Genomic DNA, 21,011 nt, shown 5'->3' on the forward strand with positions numbered 1-21,011 from the left:
CCTCATCTCCAGTCACCGGAAACGGAAACAGAGAGGGAGAGAGAGAGAGAGACATATTTTTTTTTATTTTTACAAAGAACTTTATTTACACAAAAGAAGAGGACACTCGGGACGGCCTTGAGACGGCCTTGAGACACAAATTCAGACAGGCTTCTCAGAGGTCTATGATCATGATTTATTCTGCCTCAATGGTGCAAATGTAACTTCTGTAATGAAATATGTAACTACCTGTAACAAAATAATAGCTCTCTTTTCAAATAAATAATGTGAAAATATGAACTCTTTGTGTTAGAAAATCCAGCTTTTAATATCTCCCTTTTCAAGGTAACAAGATAAATAATTAATTAAAAAAAGCTCACAAAGATGCTAACTTAACAAACAAAAATGATCTACTTTTAATCTTTTTTTTTTGGTCTTATTCATCTTGCTTTTCTTCTTCATCCTCCTTGTCTGCCCATCCACATTTTCTGCAGAACTGGTCTTTCCCTGCAGTTTCCAGTTGCTCAACAAATCAGCATAAAAGTCTTTGCAAGACATCTCTTTGCTGTTGCTGTGTAGCTGCTGTCGTGTTTTACACTGTTTTTGTAGTTCATCTGTGAAGCTGCACTTACGCTTCGGCATTTTGTGTGCAATCAATGCTGCTCCGCTGTCAGTTGTTCCCTGTGAATGTGCACGTCGCAGAGCCGCCCACAAAGCAGCCTCGAGAATTACATCACGCAACGAAGTAGCTACCGTAGTATTTTGCGCCGGTCGATTTAAGTACAAACTTGATGGTTCATCAAAGACAGTGAACCCAGGACATTTTCATGATTTTATAAAAACCCCCCGGACAGGACGTAAAAAGTGGACATGTCCGGGCAAAAGAGGACCTTTGGTCACCCTAAATAATGGCATTGTCAATTTCAATCTCCTCAAGTGTTTTGCCTTGAAGGTTTTTGAGAGTCTTTCTCCATTGCAGTCAGGAGTTTAGCAGTTTTGTCCAGCTGGGTCGTTGCCTCTGGCAGTCTGTGATACTCCCGATGAACGCGTATACTATGGCCAAGGAAGTCAGCAACCTGGTCTAACTCATGATCCTTGAGGTTCAAGATCTGAGACAAAGTTGCAACATGTTTGTGTAGTTGTGTTGAGCTCAGGGTTTTCAGCCCCACATTCACTTGCATAGAGCCTTAAACAGTCCTGTCCTCTGTAGGGAGTCAGACAATGAGGTCTGGCAAACAGAAACTGGTTTTCTGCCACAACACCACAGTCTTTTTGTTTCTCTATTAGGACTGTTATGGCTTTCACCATGTCTGGTGGTAGTAACACTGCCACTTTACGGCCTCTTTTACCCCTCAACTCAACACGGCTGAAGTGTTCACAAAGGTGCAGTGTCAGTCCAACAGAGACATCCTTGTGCAGGACACTTGTGTCTCTCTCCAGAAAGCCATTCAGCATCATCTTTGACATTTCTCTGCTTCTTCTCCTGTTAAAAAGTATTACATTTGCCATGGTGGCTTTACTAAGTTCACCATATGATTTTGTTGAACTGTGGTCTTCCAAGTCCTTCAATGCTTGTTCGGTAGTCTTCTCCAAATGTCTATGAAGACGCTGAACATCCTCCGTGAAAGGAAGAGTGGAAGGCTTGTTGGCGCTCATTCAGTGTAGTTAAAGCGGTGTGGGAGATGAGTTCAGACCACTTTGTAGCATGGAGGGTTTTGAAACACTGTGTTGACTTTATCAGGTTACTGTCTTGTGCCATTAGTGCTCTGCAAGGTCAAATGTCACTGACTTTATGCAGCGAGTGACCCAACTTTAATGTAAGACTTGGAGTACGGTAGCAGTGCTTTTCATCATCGTACCCAGACACTTTATTCACAGCTTTGATCACCACATCAAAATCTGCAGGTCTCAGCATCCTGAAGAGTAAGTATTGAGAATTCCTTGCGAAGCATAAGCAGTAGTCTTCCACTTTCTCTGAGTGTCTGGTGAATATAGTCACATCTGGTGGGATCCTGTCCATGTTTATTAAAAGATGACAGGGCCAGCTGAAGAATAGAGAAGTCACTTCACACAGTAGCAGTAATCTCATCATCCCTCATGGTGGCTAAAATCTTCCAAACACCTGGGGATATTTGCTGACATAGAGCTGACTCATTCATGGAGGCCAAAGACAAGACTCTTGTTCTTCCAATCTCTGAAACTGGTTTAGAAGAACACTTCCTGACATGTCGCCACAGATCTCTTTTCAGATATAGTGCCTGGCAGTACATGCAGTGAATATAGTCTTTTGCATTGTATTTTGTCTTTGCTGTGCGTCTTATTTTTAGCGTTCCAACTCCACTGGCTAAGACCTCTGAATGATGCATGTGGTTTCCCTTGTTGCGTAGCTTTATAAGCATTTTCTCACGCTGTTTGGACTTTCTGGGAAGACGTAAAACTTGAGCAACATCTGCATGTGTTTTCTCGTGAATTTTTAGGTGACGTGTAAACTTTGTAGTTTTCCACAAATGAAGCAGTAGGTTCTATTTCTCAGAAAGGTGGGAGTGGTTGTGACCTTTTCAGCACCAGCCTCAGTGCTCTCCATCATGAACAACACACACCACCCTCTGCACAGCACCTTCACCGGGCAGAGGAGCATGTTCAGCGAAAGACTGCTGTCACAGTCGTGCTCCACGGACAGACTCAAGAACTCTTTCGTCCCCCTATAGGCCATAAGACTGTACAACACTTCACTGTCACGGTAGGGAAGAAGCGCACGGTGATCCCTGGACTCTTTTTTCACTTTTTTCTCACTCCTCATCTGCACCGCTGACCTCAGAGTCAGCCCCCAGTTGGACACTGTAATGCATATTGATAGTCACTTTACTGAGCACAGGTCACTTTAATGATAATCACCCTAATCATGTCTGGTTTCATCCTACTGTTGTGTTATGCTACATCTGTAAGGGTTGACATGATCACCCTAATTAGGTCAAGTTTCACTCTATTGTCTTCAACACTTAATGCTAATCTGCCCCTCAATAGTTGGGTACTCAATGATAATCACCCTAAGCACTCCTGGTTTCAGGTTATTGTCTAGGACACGTAATGCTAATCACTGCTCCTTTAAGTTGGTGAGCCAATTTACATTCCTGCATTGACTGTTTAATGACTGTACTCACACCTCTGGCACTACCTCAAACACCTCTGTACATGCACATGTAACTAGTTTCTAGAAGGTCAGCACTTTGTTTCTAAGGCTCTTTAACTGTTTACATGTCTCTTTTAATCAGCACATGTTTTTCTCTCCTCACAGCTTATGTACATTATACTATATAAGTTTTAAGTCTAATTGCTAATGCTAACTGCACAGGTTATGTACATTATGCTATATAAGTTTTAAGTCTAATTGCTAATGCTAACTGCACAGGTTATGTACATTATACTATATAAGTTTTAAGTCTAATTGCTAATGCTAACTGCACAGGTTTAACATATAATTACGTTTACTGTTAGTCACATAGGGGCTGCTAAATCTTGTTTGGGGGATTATTGTATACAGGGGGGGGGGGGACAGCGGGTGTGTATTGTAACTAATGTCTTGTGTCCTGCCTGTCTGTATACTGCTACTGGATGCCTTGAATTTCCCTCGGGATCAATAAAGTATCTATCTATCTATCTATCTATCTATCTATCTATCTATCTATCTATCTATCTATCTATCTATCTATCTATCTATCTATCTATCTATCTATCTATCTATCTATCAACTATTACTCCTTCAGCATCTCCTGTTTGGGCAGTGACTCCTGAAACTTCAAGCTGACTTGTGCTGATCACATCTTCTGATAATGGTTCTGCAGCTTCAGAAACTGACTCTCTCTCTTCCTCTACAAATCTTTCTTTGTGCTGTCTTCTCTTATTTGAACACCTCATAATTCTGTAATTCTGAACGTCTGCGATGGATTTTTAAAGGCTCCTCTCTGCTGTCCCATCAGCTGTTTGAATCAGCTGTGGAATCAGGCACATACTCTTCTTCTGATGATGCCACCTCACATGAACTTTGTTCTTTACAGACCCAATAAAGATCAAAGAAATACAATTATATTTTGTGTACTTGGACAGCATTTCACTGAGAATAATCCTACTAAAACACTTACCTCTTTCAGAGGTTCAGTGATCACATTGTGCTTTACATAACTGTTGTGCCAGGACCCGTAGCAAACTAGACAGAGAAAATTAAGAATGAATAAAGGCAGAGAGTTAATAATGTCATGGTAAGTACTTAAAAAGTAAGTGCAGCTGCAAATGGCTCATCTCGAACATATAGCAAAGTTACACATGGAACTGTTTTTAGAAAGCGTTCCTGTGGCATCATGTTTAAAAGATATGTTGTTTCAAAAAATTACCTTGACACCTCACACCTGACCATTTCAGAGGCGCAAAGGGTCCTCCACATACAAGACATTTTTCTAAACTTGACATTTCTTCAGGCATTAGTTCATGATCACAGTCCTGTAGACCAAAGGTGAAATCCAAAAATAAGAATTTGATCATAACTGACATCTGTGTGGTGTAGAACATCAAAACCAATGAGTTTGTTATGATTTGGGTTTTTGTTAGTGTGTGCACTTTTGTTGTTTGGTTTCCCTGTCTTCTCCTCCTGTGTGCTCCCCTTCCCCTTGATTACAATTTGTTTCAGCTGCACAACCAGGTGTCACTCATTCCACGTCTTGTCAACCCTCCGTGGTATCAGTTCTCTTAATCAGGCTTCCTTGTAATTTGATGTTCCTAGTGATTTACTTGTACTTACCCTCTTCGTGTGTTCCCTTCGTCAGCTCCCAGTCCAGACCTACCTGCCTCTCGTGTCCTGTCGTCTCATCGTGTTCACTTTGGATTCACCTCACGCGTGCTGGATTAGGGTTGTTGGAGAGTCACTTGGATTGTTGTCTACACTACGCACCTTGGAGCTTGGACTCTTGCTCTTTATTGTCACCAGTGTCACTTTCCCCATTTATAATAAACTGTTGTTGTTATCTGGTCCTTGGTCTCGCGCTTGGGTTTTATTCTGGGTTCCGTAACAGAGTTGTTTGTATTCTGTTCATCTTTGTTAATGAGTAAGACATGAAAAATACATTATTCCTGTTTTGAAACTCTTAAATCTACATTTCAAACTTTTTACAATTTATAATTCAGAGGAAAAAATATATGTGTATAGAAAACCACAGCCTGTTCTTCAACAGTACAAATGATGACAAATGTTTAAAAACAAAAAACCCACAAATCTACACTCAAAAAGGACTAATATGAAGGCAATTTATACAGTCATGAACATATGGTGACAGTCCATCAAGGATATTGTTAAACTGTATGGGGTCACTTTGCAGGGAGTCATCACAATAACATTTCTAAAAAAGTGATGGAAGAAATATAAGCATCAAAAACATCTGAGAATTCTGATCTTCAGAAGACTAATCTGGACCTCCTAAAGTCTGAACCTGACATGGTGAGGATTATACAGGACCTGTATGTCTGATTACTACTTAACATTTTCATGAGTTCAGACTTGTACTGTAAAGATATTGGAGATCAAAATTACCTCTGGCATGATGACTGCTAAGGACACGACAACCTGACACGACACCTCTTTGGAAAACTGAAATGGAAAGAACAATCACTGAATATGAGTTTGTTTCTAATGAACTAAACTAACAGACCTCCGAAAGTCTGAACCTGACATGCTGAGGATTACACAGGACCTGTATGTCTGTATGGTTCTAAATGTAACTCTCATCCTACTTTATATTCATAAATATCATGTCCACAGAAATCTATTGTTATAGTTTCTAACATTTTGAATAGGATTGAACAAAAAAAATCTGCTCTCATTAGCACTCTGCTATTTCTGAATACCTGTCTTCTCCATGGCCACTTGAAATCACTGTAATTGTAAGTGATTTCTTCCCCTGGAGCAACATCCCTCAGTGCAAATAAACACAGATGGGGTCTTCCATCCACTGTTGTAACTTTCATTTTGCTGTTTGGCTTCTTTTCCTCATCATTAACCAGCCTCCCTAATGATCCGTCCTCTCTGGCAGCATCGACACTAAAATATCAAGTTTAACATAACATTTATACCTTGTACTGTAAGGGAAGCATTGAACATATTAATGTCAGCATGTCGGAAAATATCCCTCCAACAATTCAAAATATTCATCAAACAGTAAAAATGTCAATACTTGGTACTGTATTTCATGATTTAAACTACTTTAACTGACAAGGCAGGCAAAGTTTGCATCTCTGTGTTCGGATACACATTTAGAAAATACACCTGAAGACAGATACATACCATAACTTCTGTCCGTTGAACTTGAAATCAAACATGAAAACCTTCAGTGCGTCATGGTAGATTTTTACCCTGTTTTCTTGTTCTTTTTTGGTAATGTGTTCTCCTCTGTACTCGACAAGGAAATCTCTTCTTTTAAAGGGCCGGCAGCTAAACACACCCCGACCTAAAGACACACATGATAAGCAAAGGAGAGTAATAAACTTTAAACAATGCAGAGCTGTCAAATAGTGGAAATTGAAATTAACGTATTTGTGGTTATTTCTTGTTATTTCAGTGTTTTTTTGTCAAATGATTGATGGAAGTTTCTTCTCTTCCAATTTTTTTTTCTGGATTAAGCCACAACGTTTTCTATTAATAATGTATCTAGCTAGATGTACAATTAAATGCTTCCATGCTTGCAGCGTTATCTATGGACTGGATTTTTGGCTAAAGCTATAGCTCCTTGATTGTCTTCATAGACACAGCATTGGTAACCTTGACCGTCAAAACATTTCATCAGCTGTTGTAAGTGTAAACATTCCTGCAGTGTCGCAGCTAATGCCATATATTCGGCCTCACAGGTAGATAATGCAACTGTTGGCTGTCGTTTGGTTTTCCAAGAAACCAGTGGACCGTTCTTGTTTAAGCTGATGCAGTACCCTGTCGTACTCTTTCTATCATCAACATCAGAAGCCCAATTTGCATCACTGTAGGCATGAATCAGGTTGTCCTCTGCATATTTACAAAAACACAATGCTTTGTCTTGGGTTCCCTTCAAATATCGTAAAACATGCTTCACAGTTGCCCATTGATCAGAAAAAGGTTTGTTGAAATACATAGACAGTTTACTCACAACAAAACTTAAATCTGGCCTTGTACAGGTTGCTAAGTAAATTAAACTCCCTACCGCCTCTCTGTATGTCCTGACATCATCCATGTCTTCCGCATCATTACTGTAATCCAGTTTTTGTTCACATGGGGTTGCTCTTGGTTTACAGTTTAACATAGAAAATCTTTCCAGAACTTTTTGTACATACTTGCTCTGAGACATTTTGACAGTGTCACCATTTTGTACAAAATCAATACCAAGAAAATGAGAGAGTTTGCCAAGATCTTTCATTTGAAACTTGGAATTCAGCATTTCTTTGACACATTTCAAGATGTTCTCATCACTAGCAGCAATAATTAAATCATCAACCCATATGATTATGTGAATCTTCACTTTCTCAGTGACTTTACTATAGACACAATGGTCAACTGGATTTTGCACAAACTTCATTTCACACAGATAGTTATGCAACATCTTGTTCCAATTGCGTCCTGACTGTTTTAGTCCATACAGGGATTTGTTTAGTTTACATACTAGTGTGTCATTATCGCCATTATCTCCAGATTTTATTTCATAACCTTCTGGCTGATCCATGTATATCTCGCATTCAATTGATCCGATTTTATTTACATTATATATGCTTCCTCTAGGTAACATTATGAGGAAACACTCCATGAACTTTCATTGCTATGCAGACAATACTCAGCTCTACATATCAATGAAGCCAGAAGACACCAACCAGCTTCGTAAACTAGAAGCCTGCCTCAAGGACATCAGGACCTGGATGACCAGAAACTTCTTACTGCTCAACTCAGACAAGACTGAAGTTCTAGTGATTGGTCCTAAGAACCTTAGAGAGACTTTCTCTGCCGATATGACGGCTCTTAGTAGTATTAGCGTAGCCTCTAGTACCACTGTTAGGAACCTAGGAGTTCTGTTTGATCAGGATATGTCCTTTGATTCCTACATTAAACAAATTTCAAGGACAGCTTATTTTCACCTTGGTAATATCTCTAAGATCAGACAGATCCTGTCACAAAATGATGCTGAAAAATTAGTTCATGCATTTGTTACCTCCAGGTTGGATTACTGTAATTCTATTTTAGCAGGGTGCTATGGTAAATCTCTAAAGACCCTCCAACTCGTCCAAAACACTGCAGCTCGTGTTCTGACTAGAACTAGGAAAAGGGACCACATGACTCCTGTATTGGCTTCTCTCCATTGGCTCCCTATAAAATCTAGAATAGAATTTAAAATCCTTCTGCTCACCTACAAAGCTCTAAACGGTCAGGCACCATCCTATCTTAAAGAGTTAATTGTACCGTACTATCCGACAAGAACATTACGTTCCCAGAATGCAGGCCTGCTCGTGGTGCCTATAGTCTCTAAAAGTACTATGGGAGGTAGAGCCTTTAGTTATCAGGCTCCTTTGGAATCGTCTACCAGTCGGGGTCCGGGAGGCAGACACACTAGGTACTTTTAAGAATAGACTTAAAACTTTTCTTTTTGATAAATCTTATAGTTAGGGCTGGCTTAGGACCAGCTCATAGTTAAGCTGCTATAGGCCTAGACTACCGGGGGAACTGGCACCAGGATCTCTTATCTCTCTCTCCCTCTTTCTCTCCCAGCTTTCTTATCTTATAGTAATAAGATATGTCTATAGTGACAAGCAGTAGCTTGTCACTATCTTTGTATTCTAACCTCTCCTTTTGAGCTCTCTTAGGTTCCTTGAGCTCTCTTAGGTTCCTTGGGACTGTTGGTGAGGATGGCCTGCCCAAACAACCCTCGCCCCCCCCTGAGGATGGCCTGCCCCTGCTGTGATCGACCTGTAAATAATAGTAAAATAATAATAAATAATTAGAAAGACAATTTTTTTATTCAACAGTGTGATGTGTACAAAGAGAGGAACTCTTCATATCATATCTTACCTCTTTCACCTTGGGTAGTTCTGTATAAAGGACACCTGGGCCTTGAATCCCTGGACTCTGTGTGTAAAATGACAGTAAAATGTCAGACAAATATTCATTTGGTAAATAGTTTGTGTACAAAATGAAAGCTAAATTATTTCTTTTTTATCTTCTCTCACAAATTAGCAGATGCTCTTGTCTTGTAGTATCTAATAATCATACAATCCAAGTAACATACTATCAAACTAAATAAAATAGGTTATCATGACTCACCTCTCTACGTGTATGTCTGGACCTTGGAGACCTGGATCTTGGAGACCTGGACCTTGGAGACCTGGATCTTTGAGACCTGGACCTTGGAGACCTGGACCTTGGAGACCTGGACCTTGGAGACCTGGACCTTGGAGACCTGGATCTTGGAGACCTGGATCTTGGAGACCTGGATCTTGGAGACCTGGACCTTGGAGACCTGGATCTTGGAGACCTGGACCTTGGAGACCTGGATCTTGGAGACCTGGACCTTGGAGACCTGGACCTTGGAGACCTGGATCTTGGAGACCTGGACTCTGTGTCTGGAAATTACAATAAAAAGTCCGTCAAAAATTCGTTTGGTACAAAGTTTATGTACAAAACTGAGGGATATGTTATTTCGACGTCACGTTATCTCATGAATTATCAGATGCATATGGTATCACGGTGAATCAAAAAATAATGTGATCATATCTTACCTCTGACACGTCCTGAATCCCTCCATTCACTGTCGCCGCTGCTGCCTTCATCCAGATCAGTTTCACGGAGGTCAAAAAATGAATTATCAGAGTCTGTATCGATTATTAACTCTGTAGCTTCCGCAGCTGAATATCTCCTCGCTGGCGCCGGCATGTTTGTACTGTTCAAGAGCTTTTATCTCATATCTATACGGCTAATGTTGACTTCATGACGCGCGTCAAACTCACATACAGACTGATAGAACTCCGACCGCTGGAAAATAAGGACGAAGAAAATGTTTGTTTTTTCTCTCTACTTTCCCGCGGGTGGTCTTGTTTGTTGGTTTTTGACCCCACAGTCCTGTAAGTTTTTCACAACATCCGTCAGAGCGCCCCCTATCATATTACACTGAAAACACCAACTGACGGAAAATTCCGTCAATGGCGGGGAATGAGTTAATAATAATTATTTATTCATATTACTAATTAAATAAAGTTAATTATTAATGTTATTTTGACAACTAAATGTTTCAATATAAAAACTCAACCTAATCGTTGGTCAGGTCAGTAAAGGAATATAAGATTGAAAATATATGCATGGAATCTCCTATTCCTATCAGTAATATTCCTATTTGGATGTTTCCGGACTCTGAAGTAGATCTGAGTTTAATTGAACTCAAAAGAAAATGGGGAGACAATGAGAAAGGAATATTGGTAAGTCAGTATATAAAAAATATTACAATTATATAAATATATATACAGACAGATCTAAAGACAAAGAGGATAGGGTAGAGATAGGAATAAGCATACCATCAATACAAATAAATATTGGGAAAAGACTACCTGATCAGTTGTCAGTTTATACAGCAGAAATGATGGCTATTATTATAGGACTTCAATGGGTGGAGAAAGTGAAACCAGATAGAGCAGTATGTTGTGTTGATTCCTTATCCGCCAGGATAAATGATGATTTATCACTGACTAACTTTTAAATGTACTTATAATTCAATGGACTCACACAAAACATAAAATCAAACTAAGTAGCACCCTTTTCTCTAACGTTGTCACTCTTAAAAAAATTAACTCTTAACTCTCCGGTCTCTCTCCTTGAAACACTGCCAGACACTACAGAGTCTGAACCTACCACTGTTGGAGGGAGGTTTAGAACAGTCCAAGTGGAGCTGGCCTTTTTAACACAGTGAAGCAGCAAAAAGGAAGCCAAAGAGAGAAATGATACCAGAACAAATATTCACACAATTGAAGGCTTTGTTTCCATATTCCATTCAGTTCTACACACTGAAGGTTATAACGCTTTTTGATTGTTTCTTCTAACAATTTGTGGAGTAAATCCAGAATGACAGATGACATCTCCAGGTGTGTTCATTCAGTTTGTGTTCAAAGGCTGCTGCAGTTTTGTGCCCAGTATCCTCTGAACTCTTCTTTCATCCTGTGCATTTTATTGATTTTGTATTCTGACTGCAGGATTCTTATTGAGGGTTAAAGGTCTTCAGTGAACTCAACCTGGACCTGATCTGACTGTGGTCACTCTGCATCAGGATCTGCTCAACTCCTTTTCTTTACCAAAGAGACTTTAGACTCTAGACACAAAATAACAAGTAGACTATCTCACTCTCCATCAGTTTATTTATTACAAGGTGACACAGGAGCTGTGTGAAGAACTTGAGCTACCCAACACAGCAGCCTCCAAACAGCCTTTATACATCTGTTAGTCAATACATACTGATGAATACACATTAGTGATATTGTTCACTTGTATCATTTTGGATCTTTTACCATTGAACAGGATTAGCATTTCTCTCCAGTGTGAATGATCATGTGTCTGGTGAGACATCCCTTAAATCTAAACCATTTCCCACACTCCGAGCAGCTGAAAGGTTTCTCTTCAGTGTGAACTAACGTGCTGGGTCAGATGTACCTTAGAACTAAACATTTTACCACACTCAAAGCAGCAGAAGGCGTTTCTCTCCACTGTGCACTAACATGTGTCTGGTAAGACTTCCTCTTTGGGTAAATCTTTTACCACACTCAGAGCAGTTGATGGGTTTCTCTCCAGTGTGAACCAACATGTGTCTGGTCAGACTTCCTCTTTGGGTAAATCTTTTACCACACTCGGAGCAGTTGAAGGGTTTCTCTCCAGTGTGAACCAACATGTGTTTGGTCAGACCTCCTCTTTGGGTAAAACTTGTGCCACACTCGGAGCAGCTGAAGGGTCTCTCTCCATTGTGAACCATCATGTGTTTGGTTAGGTCTCCTTTTTGATAAAATGCTTTACTGCAAACAGAGCAGCTGAAGGGTTTCTCTTCACTGTGATATAACATGTGTTTGGTCAGATTTCTTGTACAGGTAAAACTTTTATCACACTCAGTGCAGCTGAAGGGTCTCTCTCCACTGTGAACCAACATGTGTTTTGTCAGATTTCCTCTTTGGGTAAAACTTTTAGCACACTCAGAGCAGCTGAAGGGTTTCTCTCCAGTGTGAACCAACATGTGTCGGGTCAGCTTTCCCTTAAATGTAAACCTTTTACCACACTCAGAGCAGCTAAAGGGTTTCTTTCCAGTGTGAACCAACTTGTGTTGACTGAGATTTCTTCTATGGTTAAAAGTTTTACCACACTCAGAGCACATATATGGTCTCTTTTCAGTCTTTGTTTTCTCATTTTTTAAGTTTATGTCTGTCAGATTTTCTCTTGTCTCATGCCAATCATCACTGTCAACAATCTGAGGTTCATCAGAGTCTTCAGTCTTGACCTCAGTCTCTGGTTCATCAGTGTCTTCAGTCTTGACCTCATTCTTAGGAGTGAAGGGGAACTTGGTGGTGTCAGCCTCCTCCAGTCTTTGAAGCTGACTGATCCACACTTCCTCATGTTCTTCTTTAATGTGTTGGGGCTTAGTGTCCTCCTGCTCCAGAATGTGGCTCCACACCTGCTGCTCAGGTGGAAGCTCTTCTTTACTCACCAACAGCTGCTGGACATCTGCAGGACACAGTAAACAAACATTAACTTAGACTGATCAGTTGTGACGGACTTCATAGTAACGCTAGTAGACAATGCCGTTCCCATGGTAACTGTCAGGACTTTCCCTAACCAGAAGCCATGGGTGGATAGATCTATATGCACCACTGTGAATGAACGGACCGCTTCACACAACTCATCATTTCTCACCGGCAGGACGGAGGATTACAAAGCAGCGTCTTACAGACTGAGACGAGCAGTAAAGGACGCTAAAGAGTGTTGAGGTCCAGTAAGTCCAGACTAAAGAGAGTTTAAGTCCAGTAAAGTCAATGATGTTGTTAGCAGGAGCTAGCTGTGGCTAACACTGTGACTCTGTGGTCATCTATGGATGTTAGCTAAAGGCTCTGCTCCCTGAAACACGTTTCCAGCAGTGGGAAGAAAACCTACCTGCTCTGTGCAGCTTGATTTCAGGTGTTAACATCACCTGCAGCAGTTTTCTTTGTCGGTGGAGTTCCTCTTCGTATCCACTTGTTGTTGTTTGTTCTGATATATCTGTGATAACCGCAGCGAGCAGCCGCCGTCTGAAGAGCTCTTTAAGATCCTGAAACCCGGACATCTGACCCCACATCCAAGACTCCCAGAAGGAAAAGTCAAAGCTTGATCCAAAGACAACTGGACTGGTTGAAGATCTTGAAGACGTTTCACCTCTCCTCCAGAAGGCTTCTTCACTTCTAAACTATCTGGAGGACGGAGCTAGAAATATAAGCCTCTGTGGATCATTAGCATACCAATGATCAAGGATGACTCCCATCAGAGTCGTTAGCTGAGTCGTTGACCTACTTACGCCTCGAGTCATCACCTCCCCCAGTCATCTGTGGGTCGTTGGGGTCACATGTTCCAAGGTGGGACTGGGCTTCAGTTGTTTTGGGAGAGAATTCAAAACAGCATTGTAGCTAGGTGAGAGATGGTGATTCTACAATTCACTTAGCAACAACAACATTTTATTTTTGTTATTTTGAATACTTTATTAATCCCAGAGGGGGAAGTTGTGGTTCACACTCTGTTGTTGTAGAGACATGCTTCTCACACACACAGGCCTGAATCTCCATTAATGGAGAGGCTGCCCCACTAAAAGCATTGGAAACCCAAATCCCTACAGTCTGAGCAACTGCTGACCCTAAACATACATCAGAGAGTAAGTACAACACAAGCAAGGATCTAGAAAAGAGGAAACAACGTCAGGAAGAGCAAACAATCAGCTTTATGTTGTAGCGTAACTTATGGGTAGATTAAATTGGGCGCCAGACAGACCACTAAGTCCGTCAATACATTGTATGAAAGTAGATTAAAGCACACTACGAAGCAAAATTAAATCAAGTTGAAATCCATACATTTAACACAAATTCAGGATAAACAAACATTTCATTCATTGGGTAACTTTTGAAACAAAACATAACCAAAGATGTCCCAACACTTTGGGTAAATAACCCTCAAAAACACAGTCCAAAGTTTATGTCCATTTAAAAAATGAAAAAATACATTCATGAAGAAAAAGGGGCTTGAGAGCTGAGTGGGTGTGGGTGAGTGGGTATCTTATAGTGGGTAAAAAGGAAGGGGAGCCTGGTTTGAGAAAACAGGGGAAGTCTGGAGATGAGGTAGGAGAGAGATGGGGGGGGGGATATCACCTGTCCAGGGTTTTTTGGAGTAGAGAGGTTGAGTTGACAGAGTCGTCTTCTCCCAGTCATTCAAACATGAATTGATCCATGCCGACTGGATCATGCAGATCCCTGCCCCCAACAATCCCAGTAGAACCCACAGTGGTTGAAAGATCCAGAGAACCAAGGCAAAAAACACCAAAAGTTCAGCACCTCCACAAAAACATTAAAGGGCTTTACCTCCTTTCCACCTTTCTCCTCTCTTCTCCGCTGTTTGTCTCTTTTTTCCTGTTTTCACTCTCACACCTCTCCCAGGTGCAATCACTCCTAATTTTCTTCCCTTCAAGACACGTCCCTTTTTTTCTCTGCTGTGCAGCAGGTTGCCTCTGCACCCTGACTGCTACACTCTCCCCTGCTGGACGAGAAAAAAACAAAACGTTTCTTCTCTTTAGTTGATTTTTTTTTTTTTCATTTGCTTGGTTTCCTACATGACTTATTCTTCAAAGCCAAAAAACTCCTCATCCCCTGACGAGTCTTGGAGAATGTCGACAATCCTTTGCCTCTCATGTTTATCTTTATCTTCCGCACAAGGATAGAACGGTTTGAGATTGCAGACATTTACTGTTCGGATGTCCTGACCAGTCTCTTCCATCACCACTTGGTAATTTAGCGGTCCAAGCTTTGTTGTCACTCTGTATGGGCCTTTCCATTTTGCAGCCAATTTAGCCATGAATTTGTCTTTTGCACAGGACTGGGGAAAGTTCCTGACCCACACTCTGTCCTTTGGTTTATAAATAACATCTCTCCTTGTTTTATTATAGTTCCTCAACTGTCGTTTCTGTGCCTTCTCCACACTGTCCTTAACACTAGCATGAAGCTGTGTCAACTGATGGACAACATCATATCCTGCTGTGTCTGGCTTTAGCACATCTCTTTGCAGAATTTTATCCATTGGACTTTTTAACTTCCTCCCCAGTTGCAACTCGGCGGGTGAAACTCCTGTTGTTTCATGAACTGCAGAATTCACTGCAAACCGGAATTCTGAAATAAACTTATCCCAGTTCTTATGATTGTCTTCCACATATGATGCAATCATGCTTTTTAATGTATATGTGTAATGTGTAATGCGTTCCGTCAAGTTTGTCTGAGGATGGTATGCTGTGGTGAGCTTAGGTATTACTGTCCATTGCGCACAGACTTCCTTAAAGACAGAGGAAACAAACTGTGACCCTCTGTCAGACAAGATGTAATCTGGAACTCCCCATCTGGAGACCATTTCTTTTCGAAGAATTTTTGCAATGTTCTGCGCTGTGGCGACTCTGAGAGGGAAGAGTTCCACCCATCGGGTGAAGTAGTCCACAAATACCAACAGATACTTGTTTCCTTCAGGGCTCTGAGGCAGAGGACCCATTATATCAACTCCCAACATTGAATTGGGTCTTGTCACCACTGTTTGTTGTAGTTTCCCTGCAGGTTTTCTGTTATCTGCTTTTAGGCGCTGGCAGGTCAAACAACATTTCACATATTGTTTAACATCTCTCCACAATCCAGGCCAAAAAACAACCTCTTGAAGTCTTTTGTAGGTTTTGAAGATTCCCAGATGGCCACTCAGCGGGATGCTATGGAAAGCATTCAGCATGTAAGGAATTAAGCTCTTTGGAATGAAGATGCGGTAGTGGTATTGATTGTCGTTCAGATATTTTTTGAAATACACTTTGTCTTCCAAGATGGCATAATTTGAATCCAAGGCTGCATTTTCTGCTAAATCTTGAAAGATTTCTCAATTTCTGGATCTTTGTGCTGTTCTTCCCAAATCGTGTCAAGAGTCACTGGAAATAGATAGAGATAGATAGATAGATAGATAGATAGATAGATAGATAGATAGATAGATAGATAGATAGATAGATAGATAGATAGATAGATAGATAGATAGATAGATAGATAGATAGATAGATAGATAGATAGATAGATAGATAGATAGATAGATAGATAGATAGATAGATAGATAGATAGATAGATAGATAGATAGATAGATAGATAGATAGATAGATAGATAGATAGATAGATAGATAGATAGATAGATAGATAGATAGATAGATAGATAGATAGATAGATAGATAGATAGATAGATACTTTATTGATCCCGAGGGAAATTCAAGGCATCCAGTAGCAGTATACAGACAGGCAGGACACAAGACATTGGTTACAATACACACCCGCTGTCCCCCCTCCCCTCTGTATACAATAATCCCCCAAACAAGATTTAGCAGCCCCTATGTGACTGAGAGTAAAGGTTAAACCTGTGCAGTTAGCATTAGCATTAGACTTATATAGCATAATGTACCTAACCTGTGAGGAGAGAAAAACATGTGTGATGGTTAAAGGAGACCTGTAAACAGTTAAAGAGCCTTGGAAAACAAGTGCTGGCCTTCTAGAAACTAGTTACATGTGCATGTACAGAGGTGTTTGAGCTTATGCCAGAGGTGTGAGTACAGTCATTAAACAGTCAATGCAGGAATGCAGACTGGGCCATTAAAGTGCTCAGCAACATAAAGGAGCAGTGATTAGCATTAAGTGTCCATGACAATAAGGTGAAACCAGGAGTGATTAGGGTGATTGCCATTTAAGTACCCAACTATTGAGGAGCAGATTAGCATTAAGTGTTGAAGACAATAGAGTGAAACTTGACCTAGTTAGGGTGATCATGTCAACCATTACAGATGTAGCATAACAATACAGTAGGAGAAAAATGTATCCACATTTTTTCTACTTGCTACGAGATTACAGACTCCACAGGTAGGTATCCTAGAGAGAGCATCAGGCACAACATTCAATCGTCCTTTCCGATACTCAATAACAAAGTCAAATTTCTGCAATCGTAGAGCCCATTTGATTAGACGACTGGTAGTTTTGGTGGAACTCAAAACCCACTGTAGAGCAGAATGATCAGTGACAACTGTTAATAGTTTTGGTTCAAGGTAATGTTGCTATCTTTCCAAAGCCCAAATCACTGCAAGGCATTCCTTTTCGGTTGCCGAGTAGTTTCGTTCAGCTTGGTTCAGAGTTTTACTAGCATATGCAAGCACTTCCTCTGTATTTCCCTCCCGTTTTTGAGTTAGGACTGCTCCAAGTCATGTCTCACTGGCATCAGTATAAACAATGAATGGAAGGCTGAGGTTTGGATGACCTAAAATGGGAGGAACAATCAGACTGGCTTTTAACCGTTCAAAAGCAGTTTGACACTCTTGGCTCCAGTGGAATTTTGTTCCTTTCTTTTTGAGAGAATTTATTGGCTCGGCTATTTTGGAGAAGTCTGGTACAAATCTGTGATACCCAAGAAATCGCTGTACCTCCTTTAGATTTTTAGGTACCGGATAGGTCTGGACAGCTTTGATTTTGTCTGGGTCAGCAGAAATCTCTTGACCACTGACAATATGACCCAGGAATTTCAGTTCCTGTAAGCAGAATCTTGATTTCTTTAGGTTGATTGTCAGTCCAGCATCATTAAGTTTCTCCAACACCTTCTGAAGATCCTTCAAATGCTGAGACACAGAAGAAGAATAGATAATAATGTTGTCTAAGTAGACCAGACAAATCATTCCTCTCAAATCTCCCAAGACGGTTTCCATCAACCTCTGAAAGGTAGCGGGTGCATTTTTGAGACCGAAAGGCATCACATTGAAGTGGTACAACCCAAAGGGGGTGATGAAAGCAGTTGCATCCTTGCTACTTGGATCCATAGGTAACTGCCAGTAACCACTATTCAGGTCTATTGTAGAAAAGATTGCAGCACCAGACAGTGATTCCAGGATTTCATTAATGTTTGGAAGTGGGTAAGCGTCAGTTTCTGTGACAGCATTGACTTTTCTAAAGTCAACACAAAATCTGTGTCCACCATCTTTCTTTGGTGGCAGAACAACTGGAGAAGCCCATCCTGAATGAGATGACTCCACTACACCCACTGCCAACATCTCTTGCAATTGTTCTTTTACAATTGCTTGTTTGACTGGAGACATACGGTAAGGCTTTTGCTTGACAGGTAGTTTACTGGTAGTATATATCTTGTGTTGCAGAACCTCCGTTCTTCCTGGTTGATGTGTACAAACTTCATGATTTGACTCCAGTAATTCTAGCAGTTGTTGTTTGTCAGGGTCTGTTATGTGGGCACTGGTTACAACAAGTTGGATATAATCTGCAACCTCCAGACGCACAGGTTCCGCAACCTCCAGACGCACAGGTTCCCGATAGAGTTGTGGAGGAGGGACCGAGCTGATCAAAGTGACACTTATCAAATTTTTCTTACTCCTCCCCTTTCTTTCTTGATTTTGTTTCTGTTGGATTTGGATCATTTCTGGTAGGCGGGCACCGCCAGGCTGAAAAGGGTAGACGACTGAGGGGTTGGACTTGAAACTGTAAACCATATCTATGACATTTATTTGCATTCCACTAAGAAACAAATAATCCAGTCCAAGAACAACACCATAAGCAAGGGCTTTAGGGGCCAGCACTGCAGCTGGTAAGGTGACAATTTTCCCATGGATATCAGTTCCTATTTCATTCCACCCAAGTGGGGTTGCTTCCTCACCATTAGCTAAGTACAGGGGACCTAATAACCAGGGCTGAAGGTCACTCCTAGGTCCTCCAAGCTCCATCCAAAGGTACTCATGGATAAGAGTGTAGCTCGCTCCAGTATCCACTATGGCTTTTCCCCGCCATGTTCCTATTGTAAGGGGTACCACAAGTTGTTCAGGTTTAACAAAACGTCCCAGGGGATGGTTGTGGTTGTTAGGTTCAAGACCCTTGTTTTCTTGTTTGGGTTCTCCAGATGTTACAGCTGACATAGAAATATTGCGAGAAAATCCATGGTTAGGAGATGGTCGAGAGGCATGTTTGTTTTGGGCACCATTTGATACATTTTTGGAGGGGTTAGGCATAGTTAATTTATAGTTTGGACATTGACCAGGTGGGTGTTGACCATCGCATCTCCAGCATAGCACTGGATTTTCGACGGGTTTATTGTAGACAGGTTTCGGATTTTTGTGAGACACACCTAGACTTTTGATGTGTGCTTTTTGATTGTATTCTTGTTGCTGTTCAAAGTATTTTTCAAGTTGATGACCAAGCCGCACAAGACTGTCAACATCGCTTACTCTACCTCTGAGTTGGCTCGCAAGGTAGGGTCTGATACTTTTCAAAATCATCTTAACGATGGAAGACTCAGGGAGAGAGGAATTCCACCTTTTACACAGTGCTCTGTAAGAAAAAGCAAAGTCCCGTATGCTTTCTTCTTCTCCTTGTTTTCTATTTCTTACTCGTTCCGCCAACTCATCCTCATAATCCTCAGCAAGAAAGGCCGACTGAAAAGCTGTTTCAAACTCCTCCCATGTGTTTACTCTGCACTTAGCTATTTCCCACCAGTCTCGGGCTGTACCATGAAGAACCGTTCTGAAAGTTGCTAAAAGATCGGCATCAGATAATGGTTGCAGAACAAGAAAATCACGACATTTAGACAAATAATTTAAAGGATCTGGGTCATCATGAGGTTTCCCATAGGTTGGAAACATTAATTTGATATGATCCCCTTTTCAACACTTACAGGGTACCGACAAAGTTCAGAATCAAGTTTTTGTTCAAGATCGGTCCGTGTTTTTCCATAATCCCATTTCTGTTCCTTTAAACTGGTTTCCAACTTTTCCACCTTTTTGGAAAGCCTGTTTATCTGTGTTACACAGTAGTCGATCCCTTAATTTAAGTTACCATTATTGTCTTGCACATTTTTATGTAGTGTGCGCACATCTTGTTGCATTTCCACTTGTAGTTGTTCCATCATGAACTGGATCTCTGACAAAAGAGAGCTTTCAGAATTTTTCACTTCCTCTGTGATCACAGTTTTAAAACCTTTTATCATCTGATCCATTTGAGTTTCAATTCTTTCAGTGGTGGTGGTTATAGTGGAGTTAAGATGTGAGGAGTGATATTTGTTTTGGTCCACTAAGGTTTGGATTTGATCCTTAGTTTGAGTTTGATGTTCATCAACACACTTTATCAGTTTTTTCATCTCCTTGTCTTGGTCCTCCATTTTTTCCATAATTTTCTTCCATGTATCCTGAGTTTTTGCAGCCATTTGATTCCATTCTTTTGCAGGTGTTTCGAGCTCCCCAGGTAAGCCACAATGAGACATGGAACCAGAAGATGAAGATAGGAGGGTCTCTTTTCTACCCTCTGCTGGTGGTGGAGCAGTCCAGTATTGTGGATTTTGAGGAAGCACTGTTTCATGCTCCCAAACCAAGGATTGAACTGAAGTATTGAGTTGCTCTGGTGGAGGAAAAGGAGAAAACTGTACCTTTGGTAATGCTTTGGGCAAGAAAACTTGGGCAGGGGTTTGAAAATATGTTTGATTTGGTGCTTGTAGGTTTAAGGGAGTATGAATATTAGGTGCTTCAGGTGTCTCTATATCAAAAGAAACCGTACCATGAAGAAGTGCAGACTGATTAAGTTCAGCCATTATTTACCCCATAAAGCAGTACAGTACCTCAATGCATATCCCTGGAAAACACACCTTTCACCTTGAATCTCCCTCGGGATCAATAAAGTATCTATCTATCTATCTATCTATCTATCTATCAAAGCTTGATTAAATCCCCCCCCCCCCCACA

The 21,011-nt window shown here is 40.8% G+C and overlaps 2 protein-coding genes across 4 annotated transcripts in view; both read right to left on the reverse strand.

The window, feature by feature from the left end:
• LOC306829463 (uncharacterized protein) overlaps positions 1–21,011 on the reverse strand; it is a 187,396-nt gene that overhangs the window by 125,037 nt on the left and 41,348 nt on the right.
• On the reverse strand, positions 11,445–13,681 carry LOC306828959 (uncharacterized protein). 3 transcript variants are annotated; one of them, XR_013779810.1, is made up of 3 exons: positions 13,148–13,681; positions 12,534–12,721; positions 11,445–12,497 (listed from the first exon to the last, which is right to left on the reverse strand). XR_013779810.1 is itself a non-coding variant. In XM_079351720.1 (3 exons), exons 2-3 carry the CDS (start codon positions 13,326–13,328, stop codon positions 11,691–11,693), a joined length of 1,212 nt encoding a protein of 403 aa, XP_079207846.1. In that variant the 5' UTR covers positions 13,329–13,440; positions 13,545–13,681; the 3' UTR covers positions 11,445–11,690. The 3 variants fall into 3 exon arrangements, 2 of the variants coding, with proteins under 2 accessions (XP_079207846.1, XP_079207845.1); XM_079351720.1 differs by having other exon boundaries at positions 11,445–12,721; positions 13,148–13,440; positions 13,545–13,681; XM_079351719.1 differs by having other exon boundaries at positions 11,445–12,721; positions 13,148–13,440; positions 13,541–13,681.

The sequence above is a fragment of the Symphodus melops genome (genome assembly GCF_947650265.1).
Source record: "Symphodus melops genome assembly, chromosome: 9".
Lineage (NCBI taxonomy): Eukaryota > Metazoa > Chordata > Actinopteri > Labriformes > Labridae > Symphodus > Symphodus melops.

Coding starts and splice junctions, on each gene's coding strand:
- LOC306828959 (XM_079351720.1), bottom strand. CDS start 13,328: ATGTGGGGTCAGATGTCCGGGTTTCAGGATCTTAAAGAGCTCTTCAGA. Junction 12,722..13,147: donor AATCAAGCTGCACAGAGCAG/GTAGGTTTTCTT, acceptor TGTGTCCTGCAG/ATGTCCAGCAGCTGTTGGTG.